The sequence below is a fragment of the Xiphophorus couchianus genome, chromosome 17, assembly GCF_001444195.1.
Source record: "Xiphophorus couchianus chromosome 17, X_couchianus-1.0, whole genome shotgun sequence".
NCBI lineage: Eukaryota > Metazoa > Chordata > Actinopteri > Cyprinodontiformes > Poeciliidae > Xiphophorus > Xiphophorus couchianus.
In genome coordinates, this window is record NC_040244.1 from 3,928,881 (window position 1) to 3,950,962 (window position 22,082).

Here is a 22,082-nt window from a genome sequence, read left to right on the forward strand (position 1 = left end):
CGAGTAAATTATGGGTGCTAGCAAACTCAAAATAAACATTGTACTGTTTTTTGGTGTCATACACAGACATATGAATACAACAAAGTTGTAATTCTTTCAGTGGTTCATTGTGCTGTACATGAAAGGCACTAAAAGATACGTCCACACACAGACTTATGACACAGCAGGCACACACTTTTCCTGCGTTTGCACTTTGGCTGAATCACTAAAAACACAGGCCTGTTCTGATGCCTTTTAAAGAAAAAATCTAGTTGTCGGCATCATACTACTCTCTTGGTCTTCACGTTCAAAAAAAAAACAAGAAAAGAAAATCTTGCACAAGAATCTGACAGATCACTGCAAGTCAGAGTAGCACCTATTTTTTATTTGCAGAGGTCAACACCTGGTCATGGTGGTAATAAAACACTTCAAAATCTAGATTGATATTTCGTCCAATTTTACTTCTGCAAAAATATTGTATTGTTTTATGTGTTGATCCATCTAAATACATGTAAGTGAAGTTATTCCGCTAAATGTGGGACTTAAATTTGCACAACATCCAAAATGGTGAGGATTACATGTGAGGTCCATTCTCATCCTTGTCTTTCATGCTGTTAATTATGGACATGGGTTTACAGGGACCCAAACCACATGCAGCATTTTCTCCACTGAGCTTTAAGGGAAAGTGTAGGTTGGGTGTTGGTGCCTGGTGTTGCCTTTGATCTGAGAAATTCATATGCGATGCACAAACATCACAGGACAAACATATTTCCCTCTTGTTTTGCTGCATTCTCTGGAAACGTTTGCATACAGTCAGAAAAGAGAAGCACTGGATACATGAGATGATGGAAACTCATAACTGGGAATTACACAGTTTTTACTGGCAAAACAAAACAAGCTCACTAAATACTTCTGAGTTTGAAGCATGAGGGATGCACATGGCGAGAGGCGCAATCGCGTGCCGAGTTTAGCATGAAATCATCATCGAGCTTGATATGGAAACATCGGGATGGTGCTTGGGTGTCGGTGCAATAAAAAGACATAAGTAGCCACAGCAGGAGCAGCATGAATGATCAGAGAGAGAGAAAACAGCAAGCTTGTCAGATTACATAAAATGAGTCAGCTGATACTGATCAGCTGCGACTGTCTACAGCTTCTGTGTTCTGCATAAACTGGAGCGATGCGCTGCGGCTTTAATTGCCCTCCTCTTGCTTTTTCCCCTCCAACATCTTTGCGTGTCTTTTAAAAAACAATTTTTGTACATCAGCAGAACATTTATTACTCTGAACATTTCGTCCAACCAGCTGATCTCTCGATTGGGCCAACAATTGGCCTCATGGGCCATCTGTAGTGTTTGCAACGTCGTCACATTCATTTCTACTCAATGGGAATTGGGTGAATGATGAGAAATTGTGCATTTTAAATGGACCATTTAGTGTTTAAATGAAAATAAATATGTTGTTACATAAAGCTTAAGTACCTGAGATTTCGGTTGCAGTTTCTGATCACTTTTTCAAATATTTTCTGTCTGATTTCCAAAAAATAGACATATTTTAAGTGCTCTCTCTATCTGCATCGCATCTTAGAATATTGATAGTACAATTCTTCAGCTTATTGAACAGCTATAAATAAAAAAGGTTTAGAAAACATTTACAGTATATCTTCTTCGCTCCTTTGTACTTTCCCTCTACAACCGGAGTTTGATAGTCTAATATGGACTATCATTTATAATTAGATGTAAGCTGAGTCCAATTTGAGAGAAAAAAGCTCTGATTTGCTGATGTGTGCTAAATTGTTAAATCGTTTATTTGTGCTTGTTATCATAATATAGAAGCCTTTCTGTGAACAATTACAAAGTATTTATATAAAGATCAGAGGTGACGTCACACCATGTGGGTGAGACATGAGTCAGAGCTAAACAGCTCTGCGGTTAAACTGAGTTTCATTAATAATTTGTAAACTAAGACGGCATGATGACAGAGTTGACATTATAAACGGTTTTTAGTATTAAAAATCAGCAATTAGCACGATTAACACTGTAATCATTATTAACAGCAGTCGAGGGCCTTTCATGTAGAGTTTGTAGCGCTTTACAATGAATTAGAGATTTTGTGAGCAATTTTCATGACAGATTGAATTGACAACTTAAAGAGAAAAAAAATGAAACTAGTTAACAGCTATTTTCTAAAATGCATCTCTGATATTGCAGGGTGAAAGAGGCAACATGGCATTGTGAAAAATACAGAAAATACTTGATAGGTTTTAAAATGTCACTCAAACTTTGCCTACTAATGATATACTGGGCCAAATAGGTGGCATTCAACTGTCTTTTATGCCTACATCTAATTAGATTTATACACCCAAGATATGAAAGCTTATGCAGACAAATGAAGTAATCATGACAAACACATATCCGGTTGCAGTATCTAACAGTAACGCAGCAATTTTATGTAACCCCTAACATTCTTCAGTCCAAAACCAACAATGAAATGATTTTTTTTTTTTTTTTTACAATATTCTTTATATATCTTTTTAAGATGTATAACTTTTCCAATTTACTAGGCTGCATTCACTTTCTAAGTGTTGGGAAGCTCTGACTTGTAGATTTTGATTTGGGCCTGTTAAATGTCCGTTGTACAGTTGGAGGCTCATCAGGAACACATCTTTGCCTTAGTTTTTGTTTTTTTTGACCCAACATTTTATTGAATATCCATAATAGGATCTAGTGGGCATGGCATACTACTCAACTAAATGTGCATTGCATCTTTGTAGCCAAGCAATCTCCATTTCAGGCTATCAGACTCTGCCATTTTGTCAAAGCTCATGGTGTCTTTGACATATTCACAAGATGTTCTTTGGCATCAGTGCCCTGACGCACCAACCATAGCAGTGTATAATTCCTTTTAAGCAAATACCTATCAGACACACACAGACATGTTTCCTCGCTGACTGTCTTTCCTCCCCCTTGATACACCATTAGCTGCAGCATTTTCATAGGATTTCTTTGTCTTCTATCTATTTTTGGTCATTTCACAGTCTTGTTTAGCCTACAGCCATCGCTCTCAGATCTCAGGGCTTCCAGCTGTCATTCCCTTCCACAATGTACTGTCAATTTAATTGAATCTCCTGTGTTCAAACATCAGGAATGCTTTAGATTCAATTTAACAGAGACTAGTTTCAAATGTTCTTTATTTAAATGAGTTTATTTGTGTCAATCTCTAGATTTGATTATATTGTTTTAACATAGTTTTGAAAATAAAGCTGTGTTTAGGTAAAATATATGAGAGTGTGATTACACTGATATAGTGTAATCCAATTGGATTACTTGGAAATAAATGGTAGCGCATAACAGAACTTCTGAGTTTCCTTAGTGTGGATCAGAATCATCGTAGAGGATCACAGTTTTACAAAGAGAGTGAAGGACAACACATTTTATCCATTTCTACCTTGATCAAAAGGGGTGTTAAATCTTTCAGTTTTCCTTCTGTCTGCCTCAGTTCTTCCTGTCCTGTCATTTAAAATGCACTTAAAAGATAAGTTGGGAACCACTCCTACTTTATATGAAGCACATTATTATTTTTTTTTTCCAAGTTTTTTCAAGATTTCAAGTTTTTCTTATTTGAAGCTCAGTTTGTCTTTTTATAGCTTCCGGATCGCAGTTTAAACAGTGCTACTATGGTAACAGCAGGGGAGTGGGTGTTAGCAGCTAATCCTGTTTGGGTGTCATGGTGACATTGCTAAGGCACCCAGCAGAAGAGCTACACCAGCTTCCTTTGCTTTAATCATATTTCATCAGTGAGGATTTACTAGGTTAGAGGGTAAGGTTTCTCACAAATCCAGTGTCACTTAAAGTGCTCACAGTTTAATTCCACTGTACACAGAACTCCTCAGTGTCAACAGAAGAACACAGACCTTTTATTATAAACCCTTTGCCCCTCTGCTGTATTATTCTTAAGTAGATTTTTCACCTTTGCAGATGCATGCAATCACTAAAAACAGGCTTTGACTCTTGTTTGTTATTTAAATGCTCATAGTGCAGGTGTATATCAGCCATAGAAATTTATTTTCAGAAAAAAATACATATATACTGTATCTACGGTAAATATCAATATATCAAAGTTTCAGCTTTACAATCCAGAATTATTTAGTTCATGTCCCTTGTATCTGACTCCTTCAGAACTAAAAAACAAAGCACAACACAAATGGCTAAAGAGGGTGGAAGGAGATTAAAATAATTCATGACACATTTTATAGGCTGCAGAAGCAAATCTTTGAAGTTTAAGAAATTATTCTTTTAATCTCTCTACTGCCTTCTTATAAGGTATTGGGTCGATTACTGGACTGATATTTAAATTTTGTAGACCCATAATTTTATCTAGCTTTTCTGAAGTCAACCTTTTGTTGAGGTCTTAAAAATTATGTTTGCGCCTGTATGCAATAACATATTACTGTCATGAAGATTGCTGTGTAATAAAGTATATTTCACAACATCATAATTAGTACAGACCTCCAATTTTGCTTTGCTTGCTAGGATTACCATTAAGTAGCATGTAATTCTTGGTAAGCAAGTCCTCAACCATTAAAACGGAGCAGAGAAACATAAAATGACACAATATGAGCTGAACTACTGAAATCGAGTTTTTATGCAGTAGAAAGTACAAAAGAACTATATCTTGTAAATGAGAAAACTTTATAGTTGGAGTCGTGTTGATTTTCTGTCAATGGATGAAGCAAGCCAGAGACATAAACCGCTTCATGAGTGCGCTGTCTTTTCTATTTGGCTGACTTCCTCTGAGATGATTGATAGGTGGGATGTTAAACTTATTCTTCCTCTTTTCTTTTTAACGATGTTGAATCTAATGCTTCTAATGTTTCTAATTTTTGTGAATTATTCATCTGAATCTTCGAAGAGGTCCAGGCTTCAGCACATCTGATTCCAATGAATGCTAGATCTGGTCTAAGTGACCCAGTCATGTAAATCCTGTGTGCCCAGGACCAGGAAGGGGAACCAGATGTTTTTCTGTCCAAAACCAAAAACTATCTGTGACCTTTGTTTCAATACTTGATCCACACATAAATGTTGATACATATAGTCTAAAGTTTTTAATCTTCAAAATTGAAAATAACAAAATTAACTGCTGTAGCATTGTGTGTTACACCACACATATCAGGTGTGATAAGTGAACAAGCTATGGTGCCACAATTCCAGTATAGAACTAGCTATCAGACAAAAATGGGTAATTAAAAAAAAATCTTTAGCTGTTTATGGTACAAATCCTGAAAATATGTTGTGTCCCTCTGTGTTGGTTGAATATATTCATGCAGTTATCATTACATCTTCAAAACAAAGACAAATAGATTGCTGCCACACATGGACAAACTTTCCAAATTGGAATATATGAAACTTGACCAACCCCCTAAAAGGGCTGGGTTTAAATTCAATTAAGAATTTTGATTTGATTAAAACAGGATTTTAAGAAAACTTGACCACCAACTGGATGGAAATGGATATCCTGACACTTGAAAGTTGCATCGCTGAAACTAACCAACAAAAGGACCTACAATGAAGGGTTACAGAAAGTAGACAGCTGATTTAATCCATTAATAACAGTTGAATCTACAGAGGTCTGAGAAACATGAATTTGAGTTAATGAATTAAATTGTTCATAAAACACTGTGTTGCATTTTTGGGCATGGAGACGGATTGCGTGTCTCATGAAAAAACAGTCACAACTGTCAGTGTTTTCTTGTTGTACTTCTGTTTCTACATTTGCCTCGTATTGTGCTCCAGTCTCGCTCCAGTGGACACTAACCAGAGGGGGAAATGATGGAGCAATTCTTAACAGACTCACATTTACAGGCATGGCTGTTTCAGCACACCGTGGGGAGATAGAGTGGTGTGTTTGGCTCTGATAGGAGCAATTCACTATGGACGGAGAGGGAAGCAAAGGGATACGCACAAAGAAAGAGGGAGTTTATGTTGTCTTTCATTTGTTGACTTGAAACCATATTTCCCTCTCAGAACTTGCAGGATTTATTGTTATAGAGGTGATTAATCCATTCTGAATGGGGATTTTTAGCATTTAGCGCTTCCATGTCCCTAAAGATTTACTTAAACTCAACCTAAAGATATTAGGTTTCCATCATTTTGCCATTTTTCTTCTGAAGCCCACTTTTTAACTTATCAAACCAGATTTTTTCTTCCAATATATTTAGGATGGTTATGCAGATCTATTAGTCTCTACACAAATGTGGTTCTGATTAGATATCAGGCTGTTTTGTCATTGTATTCATACTTTTCTCTAAGCAGCTCATATTTGTAAGCTTCAAGTTTCAGATGGTTTGTTACTTTCAAGTGTCGGAAAGAGTAGGAGCGTCTTAAAGAGACAGAGTCCCAATTTCAAGATGTCAAAGTGCAAATTGAAATTTCTTTTAAGTTTTTATATATATATATATATATATATATATATATATATAAAGCATTTGTATAACAACTGAAGGTGTAGTTACTTGATTGTGGTATAAAACGGCACTATGCGCCTGGAAAATACATAATGCCCCTTTTAAATAAATTCTGTATTAAATAACTTTGGGTCATTTCAGAACAAAATAAGAAAAATCTAAGACCAGTTCCAATTCTTCACATAACTCTTTATTATGCTTTGCAAAAATACTATTTGACTTTCTAATGGAGTAGATATAGCTTATTACTTTCTGCAAAAATGTACAACTGTTTTTTCTCTGTTTTACATGACTGTTAAGAAAAAGCTGAAAACTTTTAATGTTTATGTCTTAAAATTAGCCCAAGCATAAGGTTTTGTATTCATAACCCTCAGAAGTTGTGTGTTTTAGACAGACTTGATGGCATTTATTACATCTCAGGATGTTAAAAATATTAATTAAACATATCTGATGTCCACTTGTGAGTCTACTAATCTTTTTTCTTAAAGAATTTACTACTATGTCTTTAAATATGGTATTATAGTGTTCCGTTTCAGCATAATGCCATATGTAGTATTTTGTCAATCTTCGCCACCATTCAGTCTGTCTTAGCCACAACTGCAAGACTGATTATAGAAAGATGCTAGATGACTCATATGCACACACACACACGCACTCACATGCCATTAGTCATGTACTGAGTAAAAGTATAGTAATCTATATCCATTCTGACAGTTTGAGAATCAGCAACACTGATCTCTATGTAAAACACTGATCTGTGTGTTCGTTTGTCATTTCACTTTGTCTTCATCTTTTACTTTGCTTGCAACTCACCTGCATGTTCAAAAGAGCGTCTGTATGAGAGGACAAAGACGAATTCCTAATTTGGGACTGTGGTGGCGTGCATGTCTGTGTTTCCTGCATCTGTCTCCCAGCGTGGTGAGGCAGCAAAGTCGTGATAAGTCAGACGCAGCAGAATGCAGAGCTGGAGAGGTAGTTTGTTACAACTGAAAAGACAAAAGGGAAAATGTTAGCAGGGACAGATGAATGAGGAAAATGAGAGGAGGAAAGATCTATTGCTCTTTATCTTTTTTTTTATCAGTCTTTTTTTTTTTTACAGTATCTCGTATCTTCTGCTTTCTTGCCATCCTTTTTTTTTCCAAAGGTACACGTTATCTTGCTTCAAAGAAATGCAAACATCCACAGACATGCATATTTGCACATGCATACACACACACACACACACCATCTGATTATGTGCGATGATTTATAAGCATTTGTACTTTTTCTTCCCAGATTATTTTTATTTTCCTGTACTTCAGGTGTCTCTTGCTCTCCGGAGGTAAAACTTTTTCAAACTTTTCATTCTTCAAAAATGTGAAAACCTCCTTTTCCAATTTCAAAATTATGTAGTTATGTTGATTTGGTGTTTGGGATTTTCCTCACACATAGAAAAGCTATATTTGAATTAAGATTAGATTATACAAAAATGGACTGCATCCACTAAATAGGAACATTTTGAAGGGAATTGATTTGCACCAAATTTGATCTAAGAGTATCAGAGTAAAACACAATGTTCACTTTTTTTTCATTGTGCATCATGTTGTGCATGTGCATATTTCTAGATTTCTAGATTGTTTTTTATTTATTTATTTATTGTTTTGTTTGACTATACATTTGTCTGTTTGCTCTATCCAGAATGCACTTACAGGATGATATTGCATTAATTATGTTGTATATGTGCAGATACACTGTACTGTGTGGCATAGATATGGTAGAGGTTCTGATTGACCCCTTAAAAAAATGAGAAACACACGAAAAATCTTTTCGTGTTTATGGTTAATCCATTTATTTATTTCAAATGAACTAACAGATAAGAAAGACAAAATATATAGAGAGATTTTTATTTACTGAATTCAAGAACAGAACTATTTAGAAAGACTACTGACAATATATCCGGAGTTCCAATTCGGGAGACTACAAGAACATAGCCTAGCTTCAAGAAACTTTTTTATCCGTCCTTGACTAAAGGTTTTGCAGATAGACAAGTACTCTTCTTCTTCAGTGTCTATGAAAAGCTGATGGCTCCATGTCCTCAGTGAAGGGCAAAGTGTTAAAATGGAGAAATTAGATTTCTTCTTTATGGCTGTTAGATGTGATAAACTCTGAAGAGGATTGCTAAGTGCTCAGAAATTCACAGATGATTTGCTACAGCAGTTCTTTTGAGTGAACTACTTCCTCAAATATATAGAGAATAAATTTTATAAAGTTTAGTGTTAAATTAAAATATTTCAAACTTAGTAAAATATTTAAAAAATAAATAAAATACAGATGTCAGTGGGGTTTTTTTTCTATCACATTGTGCATATTTCGAAAACAGAGGAAGTTTTCAAACTGGCGGATTGATGTGACAGCGTAAACTGGCTGTCCAGGATTCATTGAAACTGCTACTCTGTTAACATTCATTCAAACGCATGTTGGAAGGCATCAACGTATCGTACACCTAAAGCTTTTTGTAATAAGTTTAGGTTCTTTTGTTGTTTTTGAAAGTGTGAACATCAGACCACATTCAGTGCAGCTCTTAGCCCTGAAAACATTGACCTGCTCTATTACAGCTCCTTGGTTTTGATACAATCAAAAATGTTTGTGAACCAAACTTCAACACTTGCATGTAATGACTTTGAACTCAATGTTAGACTTTCATGCCTTTACTGGGCACTTGACTTGAGAGTCGGTCCCACCTCTGCTATGTACTAAGTTATACTAGCCTTTGGAGACTGAAATTGGACACCATCAACCAACTGTAGCACCAGAGCAATATTGACATGGTCTTAGATCAAAGCACCATTTATTATAATGGCCAACCAAAGCTAGACCTACATGCAGCTGCAAATCTATGGCAAAACTGAACTTGAGAACATTTCAAACAATATGTGCAAATCAGACAGACATGCCCCAAGAGACTTGCAGATATAATTGCGGCCGTGGTACCTGTAGGTGTAGGTTTAGATTTAATGGCAACTCTCAAATGGGATTCGTGCTTTTCTTTACCTTGAACTTTTCATTACAGTTGTGACAAAGTGTGTAGCAGAAGGTCGCTTTATTAAAATATGACCATTTAGTACAATCAACAGGTGGCATGTGATTCTATGATTGGGAAAACTGAACAGGCGCAAATGTATAATTTCAAAACAGTATAGGAACTGTGTTGTTAACACATACAGCAGACACACAGTAGGAACTCTAGATGCTGACAGAACAGTAGTAATTAGGACTATGTGCTGTAGATATTCTTGGTACTGTACTGATCAGTGTCATCTGTCTTTGTGTGGGAAAAAAAAAAATCTGCTGCTGCCGTAGCCCAGTTGCTATGGAAACCTGTCGGCACCCATCCTGGTCTCTATGGTAACTTCATGTTGGCACCCACAGAGATTGAGAGAAAGAAAGATGAGAAAAAGGTGACAAAACTTGCCATAGATTTGCAGGTGACAAAAGAAGTGAGGGAGTGGGTCAAACAGTGGAGTTGATGGGAAAATGAGGAGGAGATAAGGACTTAATAGCAAGACATGGAAAAAAAGTGTAAAGATTGATAAAGTTTAACGACACTCCAGATTTGTTTATAACCAGCAAATCTGAGTGTATCGTCACTTTTTTTTTAAAAACTTGAATTTTTGTTACATTACAGCCTCACATGAGTTGGAGGACTTGGCTGGAGATGAACACAGAGGCCCACAGGGCAGACAACCATGCACACACACACCACCACACCTGAGGGCAATTTACAGTAATCATTTAACCTAACATCAAGTGTGGAGGCTGTGATCCTCAGCACATTTGTCCTGGGTTCGATTCCGTATCTCTGGCTATTTGCTGCAGGTTTTCTCTTTCACTCCCCAACTGTCCCATCTGGAATTTACACAAGCGCTAATCAAATGTCGCAGCAATGACCCACTGGTTTGTTTATTGGTTAATCAATGGGTGCGTCTTTGTTGAGAGAACTGGATGAATGTGGTTCTACTAGTGCACAAAGGTTTCAGTAGAAAGTATTTAGTTTTATGCTACTGTCTGCATTAATCATTCATCTATAGTTGCTGAATTTGTGTATAGGTTTCACTTGACAACATCCCAACCTAGTTTTTGATTCACTTAGAAATTAAATAATGTAATAGAAGTGACAGGATTTAACATTTCAATAAATGTGTAATACAGAGGCAGTAAGTGGATAATGATGAGTAAAAGTATAATAAGGTTCAAAAACAACTTTACAGCTGGGAGCACAACACAGGAAGCCAGGGAAAACACTGAGTGGACTATATGGAGCAGTGGAGAAATAATAGGGAGAAACCAGTGAGGAGTGATCAGAAGAGAGGTGTATAAATAATTAGAGGGGGAATGCTGGAACGATAGACCAGAGCCGATTACCTTAACCCTATCCTGAGCAGAAGGCAGACTGAGAACAGAGAGAGAGAGAGAAGAGGTTGAGGGAGAATAACTAAACAGGGGAACTAAAAATCAAATCTAAAAACAGAAAAACTAAGCACAACATATAATAACTTAACTACAATAACTAAGAGCAGACTGAAGTAAAGTAGAACAGAAACAAGGTTGATCTGATCAAAATAAAAACTAAAGAGAACAGATAAATGAACTATAAACTCAGAAAACCCCAAACCAACCCAGGATCCTGACTAAATGCATTTTATCTCATGTTTAAACCCACATAATAACCATGTTTAGGTACGCCAACATACATAGAAAGACGAGAATCAGTATGACAGCAGCTTATAGTGTGATAAAGCATTGCAGATGGTGAAAACCTAAAATTAAATTTAGCCCAAGGAAATTTTTTTTTCTATAAGGCTATGGCATTTCCTGTACTCCTTTTGATGCATTCCAGGGCATCAAAACATATTCACATTGATCAAAAATGAGATGAAAGTCTATTTCTATTTTAAAATATCTGTGTGTTGCATGGTGACATCTCATTCCAACACAGTACGTGTGTGACAGAGAGAGAGAGAGAGAGAGAGTCACCAGTAGCTGTTTCAAATCCACTGCTGCTCTGTGCAGCACACAAATAGAGACCCTCTTCAGAATGACAATGGTTGAGAAAATTAAATGTTCACCAGTTGGCTGAGACAACAAAAGGGCGAACGCTCACAGTGCTCAGTGTAACAAGAGCAGAAAGTCTTTTATATACCAGGGTGGAAACCGAAAGTCAAGCCTGCTCACAAAAGTGCATCAGGTGTATTTTGCATCCAAGTTTAGAATACACTTTTGGAGACAAACTGACACATGGATTGCTTGTTTTGTTTTTTTCCTTTCTAAAATGATTTAAATCGAGTTGTGACAAGCAGTGCTGTATGTCTGCCTTCACAAGGTGCTGAACTCTCCCATAGGTATGCCGAAAGATAAGAACCTAAGACTCAGTTTGTCATAGGTGAGTAAGCCAGTACTCCTGTTGATAAACCTGTACTGGTCTGTGTTCTTTTGAAAAATAGTTCTTTGACATCAAATCAATTAACAGGGAGCCACGGAGGCTCTTCATAGATATTCTCAGCTGGAAATGCAAGATAAGAACCAGCCAACATCGTTAAAACCCGCCATAATTTTTTCTCCACAGTTCTTAAAAAGTGAAACATAAAACTTCTGTGAAACAATATCCCCTCCTCCCCAAGAGAGTGTGATTTAAACCATTTGTTAATTAGACACGTCTAATTGTATGTGTTTTCAAATTAAAAAAATGTATTCTTAGCAACGTAAGCATTAAAACTATACACAAATAAAGTTCAAATTCATTCTTTTGCTCTGTTCAATTATTAAGCTAAAGGATTGAACTGAGATGATGAAATGCAGGTCAGACTGCAAACTCAAACACTAAATGTTTTTCTTCCACTTATGATTACCAGAAGTAGTTCTGTTTGCTGAATGCTGGAATGCAATTCTTAAAAATGTTTCTATATTTTATTGTGAATTTTATTCTAATTAGAACTAGAATGTTTCCTTGCAAATTTGTCAAATTGTTTTAAATTGCATGACCTGAATCAAACATCGAGATTCTAACAACTAATTGCTTAAGTTTTAATCGCCTGAGAGAATGAACCAACACATCTTTGTCAGATCGAATATCAATATCAGATCTGCCAATATCAAAATCAAACCAATTTGTTGACGTACAACATTGACTTTGTGGCTCTTTTAAAACTTTTTTAAAACCCTAATCTAATTTGACTGTATTTTCAGGCTTATTGTGCTTTTTTAACCCTGCCTCCCGTTGATGACAAGTGGTGTTTTAACATCATGAGGTTGTTGCAGCGCTGCTAAACACACCGTATTTACTCACTGTCAGTTATTAGCTGGTAACTTTGCGGTTTGGACGTGTTGAATGGATAAGTTCTGAAATAAAAATGCTATCTTTGAAGTACCCCCCGCTGCTTTGTGTTCATATGTGTGTGAGTGGCCAGTGTTCAAAGTGCCTGACAATCACACACAGCAACATGCTATGATGGGTGAGTGGGATCTTTCAAAAGCAGCTTAATGGCTAATCCTGTCTTCCAGCACACACACAAACACAGAAGGTCGTTTCAAATGAAAACATAGCCCGCTCTATGGTAGAATGTCAATACTATAATCTGATTGGTCTAGTTGATGGATAGGTGGTTTGGTTGACCTATCACAGTTAACTCAATTATTGCTCCCACATACTCACCTTTCGGTTGTTCTGTCTGCCTTCTTCTTCCTCTCTGTCTCTTTTAGTCGTCCTCTATTCCTTGCACCTGATTCCCTCTCCCTCTTTCAGTCTCTCATCTTTTATCTCTCATTCCATCCCTGTCACTAACCAAATTAGTAGTGCCCCTTATGGATTTTTCCCTTTATGGGTCTGTATGAGTGGAATGAAAGGAGGAAGGGAAGTGTGTGTTTGTGTGTGGCAGACTAAGCTGCTCCTACCAGATGTTTTTCTTTGTTTTATTCTTCTGAGCGCCACGCTGTCTGCCTGTCACCAGCAGATACACGGACTGGGTGTGTAGGCGCGTGTCCGTGTGTGTTTAAGAAAGATGGAGTGTTACGGAGAGCCTTTGTGAGAGGGCTGCATGTGAGAAATTAATTACTTCCACATCAGCACCGTGTGTGGTGAAGGGTCAGCAGAACAAATGATGGATATTAAGAAAATAATAATTAATCACGACAGATTTTGAAGCTGATACGAGAATATCACAAATAAAGATAAAGAAGCCCAGAGATTAAAATAAAAAACTTTAAATTGGCAGTGAGAATAAAATCATCAGTGCATGATTGTTTTCGATTTCTATAAAGTGCAAAAGAATTGGGTAGAAACCTATATTTCTGTCCTATACTTACTGTTCTTTATATTGTCCAAATTACTCAAATATCAGGAAATATATTTAGATTCCAGATTATTGAGGAAATACAAAAATAAGGGCAGGAAATGTGAACCGGAGCATTCTTTCAACTTTAATTTGTTCACTTTTGGTGTGTTGTTTTCATAATCTCATTTTGTAGTGAACGCAGGGCCACTTCTTGATTCAGACCTGGCACTGGTGTGATGGCGTCATTCTCCATGCTCCGACACATTTGTTTGCTTTCTCTGGAACTGCTTTAGATTCAGATCAGCCCTAACGACCAATCTCAGGGTAACTTGTGTAAACAAACGTCAACGTTAACTGTACATCGAGGCTGCTGATTTATTTGTTGACATTGAACGGTGATGCTAGAGTAATTGTCATCATAGTTAATTCAGCAACAAGGCAGACTTTATTTGTCCATTACTTAGAAAGAGTTTTTTCCCACTTGGGAGAATAACCTCTCAAAATGTGTACAGTAGATTAGTGCAGTTTTCCCATGGACAGATGGATGGATGGACAGATGGATGGATGGATGGATGTATGGATGGATGTATCTTACATCCATCCATCTTACACCATAGGACTGGAAATGAGTAGATACGTCTGAGAAGGTACTTGTTGAAGTTGACTAACCTTGCCTGACATTCAACATCTTTGTTTAATCTACATTTGGACACAACATATATATTAAAAAATTGCATTTAAATAAAGACATGGACTGACGAACTTAAACAGCAATAAAAACACTTTCTTGGATGTTCACTGTCTGGAGGGAATGTGCCAATTTTATTTACCTGCTCTAATAATTTACTTTGTAAGATACACAAACCGACCCACAGAGTAACATATTTTTTCTCTAAATAAAATGATATATAAAATGATATGCTAAAATATTTGCTAATTGTGCATCATTTATAAATTAGAAGATAAATAAACATCATAGCATTCTTTGCTTGTTTCTCTTATTATTATACAAGCGATCTTCAGCGTAGTAGTACAGCTACCTACCAGAGGAACTTAGAAAGGCAGCCATGTTAAATTCTCATGAGCACCAATTATTATAACTAATTTGTTTTCTCAGCCTGTGCACCTTGAGCAGATAATTCCTTAAGATAAAAGATTAAAATGTATTTTAACTGGTGTTGCAGAGAATGAAACTTTAATAAGGTTCAATTTAATGGTTCATGATGTGGTTTTTTTTCCACAGTTGCTTCAAGAGTTGGATTTATTGGGAGAGTGAAATGTTGTAAATAAAATTGGAACAAAATCGCCTGTATAAAAACATTTATGCATGTTTACTGTTCAAACATTCAATTTTGAACACAAAAAACTTCCCACACAGCAGAAAGAAGCAATTAGCATTTTGGCTACTATTAATCTCATTTGATGCATTTGTGGTGAAAAGAAAATCAATTATTTATTAGGTTTGTACTGCTGAAATTGCTTGTACACCGTACCTAAGCTGTATATTCATATAACTGCTTTGATACAACACCTAAATTTCAGCTGCTTTGATTTCTATTTCTGTTTTTCCCAACTTGGACCTCGTGGAAAGCTATTATTGCATATTTAGACACGGAGAGAGGCTGTGTCCCTTCAGGTTCAGGTCTGGCTGATTTTTCCCAGGGGAACAGGCTTGCGCCTTGAGGGACCTGGCTGGCCCTCTGTTCCAAACCTCTGGCCCTGTGTGCATGTGTGTCCATGGGAAAAGAGTGGGATCGACAGAGGGATCAGGGGCTGAGACGAATGAGTGGATTGACAGATGTAGCTAAATGTCTGATTAACTGACATAGCTGAATATAGAACATTCATGTTTTGCACGTCTTGATTGAGCTCAAAACTAGCAGCTATAAAAGAGATCTGACAGATAATTAGGTGGATGATGAATTGTTTACAACTTATCCAAAGTCCTATGATTCTGCGCTCAGAAAGCCATATCGGGACATTTCTCAGGACCTCAGGCAGGAGGTCGTCACTGTGACAACAATCTCCGAGGAACGCTGTGGTAGAAACAGAGCTTCTGAATGTCTGCGTGTATGTGTGTGTGTGTGTGTGTGTGTGGGGGTGTGGGTGTGTGTGTGTGTGTGTGTTCATTTGTGCATCAAACAGTGGCCATGAGGGACCGGAAGATGGCTGCTCTGATTAAACAATCAAAACGTTTTGATTGTGTACATGACCAAAAGTTACACAAATACATGCTAACACAAAAAAATAATGAAGCACACACACACACACACATTGTAGACAAAGTAGAGGCTTGATACGCAGCAAGTGAACATCTTGTGCAGGCTGTTAAACTCAGAGGAGAGGCAGATAAAGGGGTCAGCACTTCTGGTTCTCCCAAGTTTTGAAAAATCTCTTGGAAATAAAAAAATGTTATGACTGCAAACGATCATGCGTATAACAGGACAGTTAGGGTACCTAATTCAGGGAACTTTTTAAATTTAAAAGTTATACTTTTAACACACTTACTGTTCTCTCATGTTGTAACATCTGTCTCCTGTAATGTTGCTGCTCTGATAAATGAGTGGACCTCGCCTTTTCTGTGTGTCCACAGGAGCGCGTGGAGTACCTGTTCCTTATCATTTTTACTGTGGAGGCGTTCCTCAAGGTGATAGCTTACGGCCTGCTCTTCCACCCCAACGCCTACCTGAGGAACGGCTGGAATCTGCTCGACTTCATCATTGTAGTAGTAGGGTAAGTGAAGACAAATGGTGCAAGAAATGAAGGTTTAAAATGTGTTAGAAATGTTCTGGGTTACTCTGATCTGCAAACGTCAGTATGAATCCAGCTGTTCTGTGAAGGCCTCAGTATCATGAATTTTATCTTTGCATGCACAAGAAACAAAAACGTAAGGAAGGTATGAAAAATGGAAAGGATATAAATACTTTTGCAACTCAAAAAGTATTTCATAATATAATACTAGAGGTGGCTTTTTGTTTGGTAAAGCAAGCTTCGTTTTGTTCATTGCGAATGCAGATGAAAGTAAACTTGGGCCTGAAAAGTACTGGTGCAGCCTAAACTGATTAGCTCGTGAGTTGCTGAGAGCAAAGCCCTGCTCTGTTTTTTTCTTTTATCTGAAACTCAGCAACACAGCCTATCTGCTAAACCCTCTTCGCTTTTTTCTTTTGTGTGTGTGTGTGTGTGTGTGTGTGTCTGTGTGTGACTTCACGCCAGCTGAGCCGTGTGTACAGTGTAGTCTCTGCCTTACTGCCAGTGGACCTGACAGATACATTAAAGCCATAAAAATGGTCTAATTGAGCGTATGTGTGTGAGCGTGTGTGTGCTTCCAAGAGGGAGAGAGAAAGAGAGAGGTGATGAGGAAGCGGCCTGCGGCCTTAGGGGAGGCTTCACCAGTACAGATACAAACACTCTAAACCAGTCTTCTTCATTGCCAGTCAAGTGATCACTCACATTAGACCTCACTAACTAAACTCATTTGGCTCTAGCTCATAAAAACACACACATACCAACAACATGGTACCATTGCCCCCGGCATAAACACAACCTTTCCCACTCCAGCTATCTACTCTCTTCGTCTGCCCCTCTCTGTTCTGTCTCCTTTTGCTATACTTGGGATTTTACTGTGATGCAGCATCCTTTTGTTTTTTTGTTTGGCAGTCACATGTTAAGTGATTCAGTAAGTAGTGTTTTTCTTGCAACAGTGAAACATGGAGTTCAGAGGTTCACAATTTGATTTATTCAGGGACACTTTAGGAGATATTTTTGCTGTTTTGGTTTAAACCATGTGAAATAACATATCACTGAAGTTATTTCAGCCAAATATTATCTAATAGGTGAGAAGGTGTTCTAACTTTTATTCCCCCCCCCAGTATAAAAAAAACACAGTTTTGTATTTATTTTTTGGTTAATGCAAGAAACCAAATTGTTTATCTGTAATTTAATCACTTTCTTTTCCAGGAATTAATTTAAAAAAAGGTTTAATGAACATGTGAAATTTTTTTAAATTAATAATTCAATATTTAATGGGGTGTCCTAATAATTTATTTTGTGACTGAGTGTGCTAAATGTTCCTAGGATGTTCTAAAAGGAAAACAACTTCAACAGAAACATTGTGAAACAGAAACAAACACGCTTACAGTAGAAATATTCAGCTGTGACAGGACCGTCTCTCTTTATGTGCATGGCTGAGCGCTCATCTTCATGCATGTGAGTGTTAAACCGCAAGTGTGTGTGCGCGCGCGTGTGTGTGTATAGATGAGAAGTGACAAGAGTTCACTCCCTCTGGAATACTCACCATATGGGTGAGAGAGCTTGTACCTGGTGCTGATCAGCCTAGGGACTCATGCGCCCGCTAACACACGTGAACACCCCCCCCGCATTCACGCACACACTGTTGCTACAGGCCACACTGTTGCTGACACATACCTAAAAGGCTATTAATGAAGGTTCAGTGCATGTGTGTGTAAATGAAGAAGTAGTCCACTGGCTTTTTCTTCAGGACATATTTTTCTTCTCTCCTTTTTGTTTTTTGACTAAACTTAACTTAAATAAGCTGAACTGTCAAACAAAAGCAATGACTATAACACTACTGAAAGGTGCAAAGCTCTTTTTTGCTGGGGAAAATCTGCATTATACTATGATTAAAGAGTTTGGCACCATTCTCAATTTATTTAGTATTGAAAAGTTAACGACGGCAACACCTCACAAGCTGCTGTTTCTCTATGAATGGAAACAGCTGATCGAGTGTTTGGTTGTGGATGTATACAGACCCTTACGTGCTCCTACACAAACGTTCTAATTAATAATAAACGAAACGCTGGTGTTGCTAACTCGTTAATCCTCGACGTGCTCGTCGGACTGAATGAAAAAGGCGTGCTTCCCACCTAGACACAGAGTTAATCAAATGGAGAGGCTGAGAGAGAGAGAGGCAGAGAGGGCGACATGTTTTGAGAGGCCCTTTCAAGTGGCCATTTCATCTCTGCTAATTGATAATTCTCCGTGACTAACACACCACTGACTGGCCTTTGAGCTTAGCTAGCTAGTATTTTCTAGAGACTCTCAGCAGCAGAATCATGGAGGAAAAAAAAGGAGGGGGGAAGACTGTTGCACTCAGCTGGATGTACATTAATTCAAGCGTGTCAGCCACTTGGCCCAAAGAGACATCTCTAAACAACAATAACAGCAACAGGGATAATGGCTAACTGAAGGCAACGGCACATGAAGGGCAACAGCTTTCGTTTAAAAATGTGATAGGCGTTTTTTAAACCTTCATTTGCTCTTGTTAAAATAAGGTTTGTGAAAAGGGCAGCAGTTATGTTTCTAAAGTACTGCCCTGCAAACAATGGTTATTATTATCTCACATTTGCTTCTGGCATTTCGGTTAAAATCTTGTCGCTCATCATGTGGGCTAAAATGTTTTCAGTTATTTGATAAAGTTTCACAAATATGCACCTCATTTTGATCTAAATTCCTACCTTGACTTTGACTCCATGAAGGAAGTCCAGTTTGGATTACCTGCCTCCCAGTCAGCTGTTTAGATTGGCGTCCTAAAATAAGGAGAAAATCTACAGTGAAAATGCAATACTGTGCATTATTACGTTGCTTTTTCCTGTAATAAATAAAATAATAATTTTTAAAACTGTTTTTTTTTTTTACTTTCTCATGTTTGATGCTAAAAATTATTTGGATGATCATAAAACATTTAAATGTGACAGTAGCAACAATTTAGTAAATTTGTTTTGGGGAAACTTTCAGAGCACAGAGGCAACAGAAACTACCAATGGATTTATGGTAGTGAATTGACAAGATCCTGATATTTAAATTAGATACTTTAGAAATATTTTAGAAAAAACTCTCAAGTTTTAAACAAATTTTATTTATATAGCACCTTTCAAAGATGAATGTATTTTCGGACATGTTTGTTAGTTTACACAACACACACATCCAAGCAAATCCTGAAGACGTGTCTATTATTATTATTATTATTATTATTATTTTAGCTCATTATTAAATCATTTATGCCATAAGTGTCCCATTTTCCTATCTTTGGGAGACAGAGAGAAAACAGATTTAGAATTTTCTATTGTTGTCAAGAAACACCAACTAATTGAGCAGGTTGAATTTCCTCTGTTGCGATCTCTCCAAATTTCTTTCAACAGGGGAGGTTTTAACACAGCTGCAGGGCGTTGGAGGATAAAAAGTTTAATTTCACACCCTGGAGTGTGGCATGGTGGGTAAGACACCATGGCAGACTGCCCCCTGATCTGCTCATCAGTGTATGAGTAAGAAAACAGAAAATACAGCAGTGTATTGGGACGGTAAAGAAGTCTACGTAGATACGAGAGTGTACCAATTATTAATTTTTCTTTCTATACAAGTAAACATGCTTGTTTTTAAACAAGCAGTGTTAAACAAAATGGTAAACAATGCCATAACTATAAGAAATGTGGATCTTTTTCAACAATTTCTTTCACTATCATCTTCTGGTGTCTTGTAGTTGTATTTAATGTATTTACTGTAGTTTCTGCTCTGTCCCACAGGTTATTCAGTGCGATTTTGGAGCAGGCCACAAAGGGAGATGGGGCCACTCCGATTGGAGGGAAGGCGGCAGGCTTCGATGTCAAGGCTCTGCGGGCATTCAGAGTACTAAGACCGCTCAGACTGGTCTCTGGAGTACCCAGTAAGTACTGAACGTTGTGGTCAGGGGATCCGATGTGAAGGGCTATTGGGTGTGTTGGCAGGGGAAATGAACCTCATATTGGAGCTGATACTGTGAGTTTGTCCCATCTGAAAAATATAGACATTCTGGGCAACAGATGACTTGTCTATCAGTCTATCTACTGAAGTAGAGAAATCGATGATTTAGAAGGTTATGTGACACAAAAGGAACTGTGAGCAAAAAGGATACAAGGGTACACTTTTCTGTGTTTGTGAGCAACTAGACCCTGTGTTATCTGATGTAAAAAGTTTGCACTGTTCAACAGATTTAGATCAAATCCTTTCTACCCATTCAGTGTCATCACAACTCAATAATTCATGTCGCTGATATGCAGACTGCTTTGCTAACATGCTCTCAACTATATCACTTATAAAATAATTAATGTCTACAACAAAAGAAAGAGCTAAGAGCTTGTTCAGAGAACTTAGGAATAAAGTGGATAATTTTAATAAAAGTTTTATATCTTTGATAAACCGTATTGTGTTCTGTGAATAAAGCAACAAGTTCCAGAACCTATTAAAATGTTCTGGATCACTGATGGCAGTTTTGCAGTTCAGCAAAATTGTAGGTGATGGCATGATAATATTCACTGCAACACAAATAAACTGCTTGACTTGAATGAGACAATATAAGTAGCTTGTGTCAATGGGTACACAGAACTTGTATATTAAGAGTGCTTTCACATTGTCTAGATGTGATTGTATTTTGCTAACGGCAAGTTGCTTATTAGAGAGGTATACAAAAAATGCAGTAAGCGTATGGCAAATTCATAACAACAATGAATGAAGGAAACTGCATACTCGTTACACTGACCCTTGTTAATCAACAGCATTCCACATTCACTCATCATAGACAATAGCTTCATTTAATTCTGGTTTTGTAATCAAGCAAGGAATTTGTTTTTTAATGAATGTGACAAAGTGGTTCAGTTTGTATTCTTATTCTTATTTCTGATTCCTTTACTTTCTGCAGCTGGTCATAATGCTTAAATTTCAAGCATTAGTTTGCAACTTTGCTTCACTTACTTTGTGTTAGCATTATGTTGCAGTTTCCATCTATTTATACGTTTAGGTTAAAGCTACTACTTCTGGACTATTGGTTGAACTTGTTCATTTTGTTTCAAAGTATATTCATGGTACTTGTTTTCCTTTTTACTCACCATTGTTTGTCCCTTGTAGATCTGCAGCAGGGCAGTGGGAGGGGCCGGCCCAGTATTTCCTGCTTAAATGGCTGGATGATGTCACTGATTACCTTGCTGGGTTCTACCAATTAGAGGGTTTTCTTTGGAGTATTGCTTTGTTTGTTTTTCTTTAAAGTAACTTTTTGAGTTATCTTGTATTACATGGTTTATTTTGCAGACCCTTTCATTATGTAGATGAGTTTGTAAATTAGATTAATAATTTTATTCATGTTTCTCTGTTTAGACTTTGTTTTTTTTTTACCTGTTTGATTGTGGCTTGGTCCATTAGTGCAGGTGTGTTAAAAGGAACAAACAAAAGTCATCAGAAGAATCTGGAACTGGTGGCTGATGCTGTTTTTTATTCACCTTGCTGATCCTTGACCACACTACTTCACAATGAACAAAAGTTATTTTTAAAAACTAGACCTAAGCTTCT

The 22,082-nt window shown here is 37.2% G+C and overlaps 1 protein-coding gene across 13 annotated transcripts in view; it reads left to right on the plus strand.

Annotated features, from left to right (window-relative positions):
- The window catches only part of cacna1c (calcium channel, voltage-dependent, L type, alpha 1C subunit), a 195,568-nt gene that overhangs the window by 98,496 nt on the left and 74,990 nt on the right, over nucleotides 1–22,082 (plus strand). For all 13 annotated transcript variants that reach the window (XM_028044450.1, XM_028044461.1, XM_028044452.1 and 10 more), the window contains exons 4-5: nucleotides 16,342–16,481; nucleotides 20,288–20,427. In XM_028044450.1, coding sequence (XP_027900251.1) covers nucleotides 16,342–16,481; nucleotides 20,288–20,427 — 280 coding nt within the window. The remainder of the gene's footprint in view (nucleotides 1–16,341; nucleotides 16,482–20,287; nucleotides 20,428–22,082) is intronic.